Source organism: Aegilops tauschii, chromosome 6 (genome assembly GCF_002575655.3).
Source record: "Aegilops tauschii subsp. strangulata cultivar AL8/78 chromosome 6, Aet v6.0, whole genome shotgun sequence".
Classification (NCBI taxonomy): domain Eukaryota; kingdom Viridiplantae; phylum Streptophyta; class Magnoliopsida; order Poales; family Poaceae; genus Aegilops; species Aegilops tauschii.
Window position 1 is genome coordinate 488,855,826 of NC_053040.3, and position 11,246 is coordinate 488,867,071.

Here is an 11,246-nt window from a genome sequence, read left to right on the forward strand (position 1 = left end):
ATCCAAAGTACTCGCAAGCAAGGGGCTACACTACATATGCATGGGTATATGTGTAAAGGGCCATATCAGTGGACTGAACTGCAGAATGCCAGAATAAGAGGGGGATAGCTAGTCCTGTCGAAGACTACGCTTCTGGCCATCTCCATCTTGCAGCATGTAGAAGAGGGTAGATTGAAGTCCTCCAAGTAGCATCGCATAGCATAATCCTACCCGGCGATCCACTACTAGGAAAAGGGCTATAGATGGAATGGCCACTAATGGCGCACCAGACATGTGGTGCGCCATTGCTATATAGCAGTGGCGCACCATGTGCTGGTGCACCATTAGTGTGAAAGACACTAATGGCGCACCAGACACGAGGTGCGCCATTAGTAACAAATTTTTATTTTTTTATTTTTCCAAACATACTAATGGCGCACCAGGGCACAATGCACCATTACTAGTTCTAACTAGTAATGGCGCACTAGCCACATAGTGCGCCACTACTATATTTTTTTATTTTTTATTTTTTTGCAAAACTACTAATGGCGCACCAGGGAACAGTGCGCCATTACTAGCGATCCCCCTCCATCTCGATCGCTATCCCACCTCGCCAGATCCGGTCCCCCTCGCCGCCGAGCACCCCCCGCACCCTCTACCCCGCTCCACCAGGCGCCGCCGCCGACCCCCCGCACCCTCGCCCGCTCCACCGCCGCCGACGACCCACCGCACCCTAGCTCCCCTGCTCCACCGCCGCCGATGACCCACCGCACCCTCCCCGGGCCAGGCCCACCTCTCGCCTAGGTGGTCTCAACCTGCCTTGTCGCTCCACCACAAAGATCCACTTGCGGGTACTCCTACGAGCCGACCCGACTTTAGTCACCACAGGTGTCATGTATAGAGTACATAAGTATATACCCGTGATCACCGCCCAAGTGATCACGGCCCGATAGCATAACACAGCAGACGGACGAGAATGTAGGGCCACTGGTGGAAAAACTAGCATCCTATACTAAGCATGTAGGATTGCAGGTAAAGGTAACAACAGTAGTAGCAAGGACAGGCTATGCATCAGGATAGGATTAACGGAAAGCAGTAACATGCTACACTACTCTAATGTGAGCAGTATAGAGAAGAATATGCGATATCTGGTGATCAAGGGGGGGGGCTTGCCTGGTTGCTCTGGCAAGTAGGAGGGGTCGTCAACTCCGTAGTCGAACTGGGCAGCAGCAGCGTCGGTCTCGTAGCCTACCGGAGAGAAGAGGGGGAAGAAACAGTAAATACATAAGCATGACGATGCGTGACATGACAATGAGCGGTTCTAGGTGTGCCATAACGCGGCAGTAGGTGGTACCGGCGAAGGGGGGAACATCCTGGAAAGTATTCCCGATGTTTCGCATTTTCGGACAGATGAAACGGAGGGGGAAAGTTGCGAGTTCGATATGTTAGGGATGTGTGGCAGACGAACGGGCTGCGTATCCGGATTCGTCTCGTCGTTCTGAGCAACTTTCATGTACAAAGTATTTTCATCCGAGGTACGGTTTATTTTATATTGATTTTAAAAGATTTAAATCACTTTTTAGCATTTATTTAATTATTTTAATCCAACATTATCTAGAACAGTGCATGCTGACGTCAGCATGACGTCAGCAGTCAACAGAGGCGTTGACTGGTCAACTGACGTGTGGGTCCCGTTCATCATTGACTGTTTAGTCTAATGAGGGTTTAACTAATCTAATTACGGTTTAATTAAACTAACTAGTTAATTAGATTAATTAAATAGGATTAATTAACTTAATTAATTATTTATTTATTTTAATTATTATTTATTTAGTTTTTTAATATTCATTCTTTTTTTAATGTTCAAGGGGTGGGGCCCCTTTGTCATAGGGCCCTGGGGCCATAGCGGGTCGGGCGTTGCGGGCGAACGAGCACAGGGCGCCCGATGGGCGCGAGCGCCGGGCGTGGCGTCGCCCGAGCGGGAGCGCCAGCGAGCAGGGAAGCTGCGGGGCCGGGCGGAGTGCGGCGAGGGAGGCCGAGCGAGCGGTGGCCGAAGTGGCCATGTCACGCGCGGGGGAGGGGATGTGAAGTGGGGCGGGGCCAGCGAGTGGCAGGGGCGGAAGGCCGCGCGAGGCAGGGCGCGCCCGCGAGCAGAGCGAAACGGGACGGCGGACGGCGCGGTGAGTGCCGCGCGCACGCGTGTGGCCGGCCGCGGACGACGCAGGGCGGAGGGCGAGCAGCGACGGTGTGCGGGCGGCAAGGGCGGCAAGTGAGCGGGGCTCGCGTGCGACGGGCGCCGAAGTGGGCGAGCTACGGGCGCGGGGGAAGAGAGGAGGAGAGGAGGGGCTCACGATGGCCGTAGGGGATGGGCAGTGGGAGGCGGGGAGGAAGACGGGGACGACGCGACGAGGTCGGGGCGGTTCGGCGACGAAGAGGACGAAGACGATGGCGTCCGGCGACACGGCGTCGGGGAGGCGGGCTCGATGTAGCTCCGGGCGGGGTCCAGCGACGGCACAGCCGTGGACGGGGCGACGAGATCAGGGCGGCGTCCGGGCTGCCAGCGACGAGGGCGGTGCGGCTATGGCGTGCGACGGGTCGGGGGCATCGGTTGCCCCCGATCCAGATCCACTCGTGAGCGGGCGCGCCGGCGGGGTGGGGCTCCAACGCGGGGAGCGCGACGGCGCTGGAGAAACGAGAGGGAGTGGCGAGGGGATCGTGCGGGACGAGTGGGGAAAGTGGGGGTTAGGGTTTCGGGGGGAGTGGATAAGAGGGAGTGGGGGAGGAGTGGCCGGCTGGGCCTGGTGGGTTGGCCCAGTTGGGCCTGTGGTCAGCTGGGCCGAAGCCCGGGGGGGTTTCTCTTCCTTTTTTTTGTCTTTTGTTTTTCTCTTTTGTATTTTCTTTCTTTTATTTATTTTCTCTTTTGTTTTAATTCAATTTAAAATATTTATGCATTTTATAAAACTGTGTCTTCTACACCATAATTATCTATGTAATATTTAGTACAAACCGAACATTTTTATTTTAATGTTTGAAAACTTTTATTATTTACCAAATTTTGAATTTGAATTTTGGACCGGTTTTTGCTCTAACGATAGATTAGCAACAGTAACGGAGGTAACGTGGCATCATTAGCGTGGGATTACTATAGCTTAATTACCCGGGCGTCACACCTAGGCCGTCAGATCTGATCCTTTTTCTTCCTCCTCCTCTGGTACATCATGCAGAAACAAAAAAAAATGATTTCCAGCACATCCCGCCTCCCACACGCAGCCCGCCACGGCCGACCCCTGCCGCTGACTCCGAAGCCCCGCCGGCTCGCCGTCCTCGCTGCACCCAGCCGCCGCCACATAGAAAACAGGGCCGTCTCATAGCACGTCGGATGCCTCTGCCATTGCAGCACACTTGTCCGCTTGCCATCGCTGCATGCCTGCGCACCTTGCCGGTAAGCAAAAAAGTCGTCCGTTCGGATGCAGCTTCCATTGTAGCAAAAAACGTGTCGATAGAAGCTTTTGCCGTTGTCAGTGGCAACAAAAATCACGGATCGCCGTCGCCGTCACAGAAACGCTCCAGTCGATGCAGCAAAAACAGCTTCTGGTCGCAGCTCGGGGCTTCACCGGTAGTAGCAAAAAGTTCACAAGGGTTGCATGAAAACACATTGTCGCGGGTCTTGACACTCTCATGAGAAAGGATGTAACAAACCAGAGCGCTGGTAGTAGCAAAAATCAAAACAGTTGTAGCAAAAAGTGGTACTACAAATGATTCCAGCAGAAAATCATGGCAGCAAAATTTGGTTGGTTCCAGCAAAAACAAAGACGGTGGTAACAAACTAATACACTATTTCCAGCAAAAACATACAGGGAGCAAAAATCTGGGTTGGTTCCAACAAAAATCGAAGACACTGGTAGCAAAATGTAGTGATGTTTCCAGCAAAAGAAAACATGGTTCCAACACACAGAAAAAACTCGAGCCGCGCCATGGCCGGAGACCTGTGGTGCTCCCATGGCCAGAGACCTGCGGCGGCTGCTGCCGTGCCGCGCCGAGTGCACGGTTGCAGCTCTACATCATCAGACGCCGGTGGTTGCAACTGCACCGATAGGTGGTTGTAGCACCCACCACCGCTGGTAGCAACTCCGGCGAGGTAGTTGCAGCTGACGCCCCAACGACGGTTTGTGCCGGCTTTGTGGCAACCCATGGCAACCAGGAGAGGTCTGAAGAGAGATCCATAGAGGAGGGGAAGGGGCGCGAGCTCGGACTAGATCTCAGATGGCGGTCAAGGCTAAAAAAGAAGAGAAAACAGGGGGAGGAACGAGTGAAAGGGGGCGCGTGGTGAAGAGATAAGGATGGGATGAAGCGGTGGGTGAGGGGATGTGGCGCAAAGTTAACCAGGGGCGCTGGATCCAACTAGATCGAGCGGCACGCGCGCGTCCGGCCCAAACGCTCGGCCGGTGCGCCGGTAGCAAATATTTCCCTTAAAACTAGGCATTAATGTGTAACTAGAGAGATAAACGCGCCTTGCAGGGCCACACGCGCGTTTTCTGTTGGATGTGACCTTGTTTTTTGTTTCTTTTCAGATTGTTATGGTTGGTCGATTTGTTCTAGGTTTTATTTGGTTTGGTTTTGTCCGTCGTCGGTTCGAACCTCTTGGGTTCTATGTTGCCAGTTGTGCATTGTTGATGGAGTTACACGTCTCAACTGCGTTGTCGACTTGTACACAACAACGTAAGCCCAGCCACCACGATTATATGCAAATAGACCGAGAAGTCAAAAGCACCGTTTCATACACATACAGGTGGGTCCTATCACATATCCCATGGCCCGATCAAACACGAGGCCTCCTTTCAAGGGATCTTAGAGTTTTAAGAGATACATTATTATTAGTCATAGTTGACATTCACTACGAAGTTACAATTACCATTAAACTAGTTTGACCGTTGTAGCTTCTAGCCATGTCGCTGCTATATAAGGTAAGGCTAGGCAATCTCGCCAATGGTTGATATCCTTGTAATCTTTATATGTGACAAAAAAACTGGCAACACGAGTTGAGTGTTATCTCTCATATAGTGTGTTTTTTTGGATAAATACAATGTATCTAACATGGTGTTAACCAAATCTGTTAGAGTGTCTTTATTTTGTTCGATAACCCTGTTTGACTGAGTTGAATTGGGATGCGTTTCTCACAAATAATGTCATGTTACATACAGAAGAAACTGAAATCATTCAAAAGTACTCTCCCACCACGATAAGACTAGACTGGTTTTATTTTCTTTTCAAGTTAATTTCCAACTTGTAGATTTTAAAGTAGTATAGAGCCCCATCAGTTTAACAAATGCACATAGCAAGATAATGCGATCATATATCGACACCTTGAATTATTTATTTTCATCTTTAGTCACCACAGCATTCATCTCACATAGATCAAAATGTATGAGCTTTTACGGTGCCAAGTGTCTCTTGTCTGCAACCTAGTGAGGCTTCCGAGTTTGTTTTGTTTGCACACACACATGACACTTAGAGTCTTTGGCTAAGGTGACACTCTGGAATGAAATTACTCGTGGATAGCTGCTTGATATAATCGAAATTAATGTGATAAAGACGTGAATGTAAAACATCAAATATGTTAACACAAATAATGCGTATGGTTCATAACTTTATTAAAAAAATAGCCACAGAAAGGCAGAATAGACCTCCACACTCATAACCTTTTACAATGAAAAGTGCATAGTCTTATATGACCATTTCATTAGGCTTGGAGATGAACTTAAACCCTTCCTTTTATAGAGAAGGGAGCCATTAACGGGATTCTTTTTTATATAGGAACATGTGGCACGTTCTTTAGTTGCACGATCTTTTTGAACTGAACTTCAGAACTACCATGCCAATACGAGGAACAAAAGCATATACGTCGTTTCCCATCAAGTGGAACAATCTTTTGTGGCATGTGAAGAAGAAAAAAAAGGAAACATCAACACACACATGAATATTTTCACATGTATCAATCTACCAATCGATAGACGGACAATTTTTTTATAGTAAGTAAATTACCATACCTAGATGCCCTATTATCATTATTGTTTCTCATCGTCACGTTGAAAGATTTGGAGTTCTGTCGTTTCTTCATTCCCTTGTGATGGTGCACGAATTTGTCAGTACCCTCGGTAGGGTAACGAACATGGCCAGAAGTACAAAATCTGAGGTCGCACTGAGAGTTTACCCAGGTTCGGGTCTTCGGGTTGGAGTAATACCCTACATCCTGTTTCGTGATTGTATTCATGGTGGGATACCTCGTGCGAGAGAGTACAACAGGGATGATGTGTTGGCTACCGAGAGTCTAGTTATACGGAAGTAGATGAGAATTAGAGCTCCTTAGGCCCCACCTTGTATAGGTGATGGGGGCTAGGGTTTTACATGGTGGTAGATCTGATCTGGTCACCGTCATGTAGACATGGGGACAAAGATGGCCTCTATATGTTTATCTGATCCTCTGGGCTCCTTCCTGTCACCAGCTCCTTGGCGGGCCTTCTGGGCCCCTTGTTGGCAGGCTTGCTGCTAGGTTCCCTTCGATAAGCCACCCCCAGTGTATCACACCTTCACCTTGCGTCGTGGAAACTTGGATGCCCAATGTCCAATATCAGCACAAGTGAGACAACCATATTTGTCATTATCTTGGCTCTTGTTATTCTTACCCTCTTCTTGAAGATGGTATTCTAGACCACATTCTTTTCTTGAACTTTTGTAAGTTCTTCTGCACCACATTGGCACTAGAAGTTCCCCCGGCACCTTTGGAGTGTGAGTACTTTGCTCTCAAATTCTCTTCAACACTCAGATGTTTGATGACAACCCCAACTGAGTATTCACGTCTCTGGTGCTTTACAAAAGTAGCAAAGCTCCTCCAAGAAAGGGAGTTTCGCAATTATGCATCATGCGACAAACTTTTTCGGTAACTCACACTTAAAAAGTTCAAGCTCCTTAGTGATGCATTGTTTTCATGAGTCTGATCTAGAACAAAATGGTTATCAATCATTTTGTAGTCATAGAACTGACCCATGGAATACAACTCGCTTCCGGCATCGGTTGAGCCAAATTTAGCCTAGAGCGCATCCCACAAGTCCTTGTCAAGCCGGACACGTAGGTATGTGTCAACTAGCTTGTCTCTAATCATGCTTACAACGGCTCCCACAAAGATGGTGGTGGTCTCCCTGACCGCCTTATCTTGATCGGGAGCAATCATTCTGTTGGGAGTGCCACCAGCGACCCAGACACATTCCTCGTAGCCACAAGACAGTTTTAGTCGACCAACACTTAAAGTGAACATCCATAAACGGGTTCGGTTTCATTGTAGTAGCAAAGCCTTGAATTGAAATTTCCTATAAACATAATATTTTTGGATTGTTGGGTATATATATAAATTAGCAATTTTGGTCTCAACTCTCCATATGGAATATAGCGACTGCGAATACGACAACTCTCCTAGAGTTGCTCTTATATTTTGGTCTCAACTCTTCTTCAAAATCAGGTTGGTACTAAATTTCTTACCATGTTATAAAACCCCACAGAGACCTTTAAGATTTACCAGGAATTATTCCTTGTATGGGCATAGAGCCCTCTGCAATCCACACACATTTTACATCAATTTTACCGTGCTTTGCAAATTTGCACCGGGAATCGTGACCGAAAACCTTCCAAAACTAGAAAATAAGCTATATGATGGGAAATACATTTCAAGAGCAAGGAGAAAATCCAACAGAAACAAGAAGACTCGATCCACAGTCGGCAGATTGATTGGTGGACTAGTCGCGGCTCTTGAAGGGGATCGCCCGGATCACCACCACGTGGTAGATGGCCGCCAGCGCCGCGCCGATGAACGGGCCAACCCAGAAGATCCACTGCTCAATGCCAAAAACATCACTGATTAGTCTCTAGCTAGCTCCAAAACATGCATGATCATCATCAAGCTCTTTGATTCTTCCTAAGCATGCACGGTCGAGTAATTAACTGATGAATGATTGATATTAAATTGATTCTTACATGGTCGTCCCACGCCTGCTTCTTGTTGTAGATGATGGCGGCGCCCAGCGACCTCGCCGGGTTGATGCCGGTGCCCGTGATGGGGATCGTCGCCAGGTGCACCAGAAACACCGCGAATCCGATCGGAAGCGGGGCCAGGATCTGCAATTTCAATTCGTCAGTCGTTGACAAAACCAAACACGGTGGCCGCTGCCGGCCACCGGTGCACTGTATGCACGTATGTACTTACGGGGACGTGGGAGTCTCTGGCGCTGCGCTTGGCGTCGGTGGCGGAGAAGACGGTGTACACCAGCACGAACGTGCCGACGATCTCGGCCCCGAGGCCGTCCCCCTTGGTGTACCCGGGCGCGACGGAGTTGGCGCCGCCGCCGTTGCCCTGGTACAGCGTGGTCTGGAACCCCTTGACAACCCCAGCCCCGCATATCGCGCCCAGGCACTGCATCACCATGTAGAACACGGCCCTGGTGAGCGACAGCTTCCTTGCCAAAAACAGCCCGAAGGTGACCGCGGGGTTGATGTGGCCGCCGGAGATGCCGGCGGTGCAGTAGACGAGCACGAAGATCATGCCGCCGAAGCTCCAGGCGATGCCCTGGATGCCGACCGTGCCGCACTTGGACCCCGAAGGGTTGCCCACCACGCCCATCACGGTGAGCACCGAGATGTAGAGGAAGAGGAAGGTGGCCAGGAACTCGGCGATCCCGGCCCGGTAGAAGGACCAGGAGGTGAGCTCCTCCGCCTCGAAGAGCGGGGCCGGGGGCGGCTCCTTGTAGTCCTTCTCGTCCGCGCCGCCGCCCTGCGCCGCCGTGCCGATGGGCTGGCGCTCCGAGTAGCGGTTCGCGCCCAGGCGCACGTCCTCCTCCTTGCCCTCCATGGCCGGTGGTGCTTCACTGAGCTCTTGGCTTGGTTGAGAGGCGGAGGAGATGATGTGTGTGTGTGTGTGTGAGAGAGAGAGAGAGATGAGGAGAGGGAGTGTCTTTGGAGAGCTTCTTATAGAGGGTCAATCATGGCTGCTCTACTATGCATGGTGTGTGTGTGATGATAATGTTTTGTTTTCTTGGTTTAATTTTTGCTGCCACTTCTTGATTAGTGGATGATTAGTGCTAACTAGCTCTATTAGTGAACCAATCCATTTTTGTGTGAAAAATGTTTGTGGCTTGTTTACATGTGTTGTGTCACCTCACCTGTCATGTCAATGTTATGGTATTGAATGGTTTAGTCGGCGGTTGTTAATTAGCACATAGTAGTAGTTTAGATACATGATAAGATATGGCTAATAATGTGTGGGCTTAATTTATCTGAATTGGATTGTTGTATGATGAGGGCCGAAAGAGAGCAGTGCCCTTTTTGTTCCTGTTGTTGTTAGTTGGTAGACACGGACAGAGTGGTCAGTTCCGGAGCTCGTCCTGCTAGCTGTCTCCAGCATCTTCTACTCTATCCCTTCATCGGCCAATGAATCATAGCCCAGCTCTATAATAATACAGTGATGAGTCACTCCCTCGCAAGGCAGATAATTTGGTTCAAAGAATTCGATCTCCCTCTTCCATTTATACTAGTAACATCATGTAAAGAGGATTTGTGTGTGATGAACCTGCTTCTGATTTTGTCTAGAAAAGTATGGATAGAGGTGACATTTTAACGGGGTAACAGCACAGCACAGCACAGCACGGGCTGATTGTGAATGATGATGGAATCCATGAGCACTAGCTAGCAGACAAGTAGGACCAAACACACACGCCCTTCACGAGCGCCACTCAGCAAAATCGCAATATGTTTATGGCTTTGACAGCGAGAGGCGATGCGGGGAATGCGCGGGAGCAAACACAAGAACACGAGCTCCCGACGAAAATAGAAGAAGAAAAGAGGGCGAGAGCGAGGGCGAACGGGCGTCGGGGGACGGCGGCCGCAGCTTCATCGCTGGCCACACAGACAGCCGCCCCCAGCGCCACCCCCAACCTCCGCTCCAACTCCGGCCTCACCCGCACAAAAAGAACAATATTTCAATTTCATCTAGAAAGGTGCACCGCTCCAAGCCTCCAAGCGTGCATGGCCGGTGCCAGGTGGAAAAGGAGGAAAAAAGAGTCAGTTCCAGTATATTCCAGAGAAATCCAGAGACACTGTAGCGACTACACCTCAAACGGTCAAGTCTCTGTGCATCAGTGTCATCTCTGGATCAGTAATGCTGACACGCACAGTACTCGAATGATTTATAACAGAGTAGCAATCACACACTTATTACATCGAATGTCTCAAAAGAGAACTTAATACAATAAATATGGCTTAAGGCCATCTAAAAACGATAACAGCGGAAGACTTGGAAGATAGGCGAGTCCATCAACTCCAACGGCATCACTGAGTATACAACCACGACCTAAGGCACCTTACTCGTCGTCTGAAAAGTCTGCAATATGAAACGTTGCAGCCCGAAAACGGGTCAGCACATGGAATATGCTGGCAATGTAACACATAGAGAGTAATGAACAGAATAATGCTATACTACATGCATATTTGGCTGGTGGAAAGCTCTATGGTTACAGTTTTGCGAAAAGCCAATTTTTCCCTACTGCAAAGAAATAAATTTTATTCAACTATCATGGTGGTTGTTAAACATTGAAATGGGTGACACCATCTCAATCCCAATTAAGTTTCAACATTAATCCCAACAAAATTAATTAAAGTAACATGATGAGATTCACATGATAATCCAAGTACTAGATACTCAAGTTGTCCATAATCGGGGACACGGCTAACCATGATTAGTTTATACACTCTGCAGAGGTTTGCGCACTTTTTCCCACAAGACTCGATCTCCTCCGTTGGGATTCTCGCACTACATGATGTTTGAGAAACGGATGACCGAGACATAGTCTTTCAGAAGCGTTTGCACCTTACGATCGGGTAGACAGTGTTGGAAATATGCCCTATAGGCAATAATAAATGGTTATTATTATATTTCTTTGTTCATGGTAATTGTCTATTGTTCATGCTATAATTGTGTTATCCGGAAATCGTAATGCATGTGTGAATACATAGACCACAACGTGTCCCTAGTAAGCCTCTAGTTGACTAGCTCGTTGATCAACAGATAGTCATGGTTTCCTGACTATGGACATTGGATGTCATTGATAACGGGATCACATCATTAGGAGAATGATGTGATGGACAAGACCCAATCCTAAGCATAGCATAAAAGATCGTGTAGTTTCGTTTGCTAGAGCTTTTCCAATGTCAAGTATCTTTTCCTT

At 48.8% G+C, this 11,246-nt stretch overlaps 1 protein-coding gene across 1 annotated transcript; it reads right to left on the reverse strand.

The window, feature by feature from the left end:
- Positions 1-7,544: 7,544 nt before the first annotated feature.
- Positions 7,545-9,523, reverse strand: LOC109743585 (aquaporin PIP1-5). Its single transcript, XM_020302684.4, has 3 exons — positions 8,234-9,523; positions 8,005-8,145; positions 7,545-7,862 (listed from the first exon to the last, which is right to left on the reverse strand). The coding sequence occupies exons 1-3, from the start codon at positions 8,873-8,875 to the stop codon at positions 7,767-7,769; spliced, it is 879 nt and encodes a 292-aa protein (XP_020158273.1). The 5' UTR covers positions 8,876-9,523; the 3' UTR covers positions 7,545-7,766.
- Between the last annotated feature and the right edge of the window lie 1,723 nt (positions 9,524-11,246).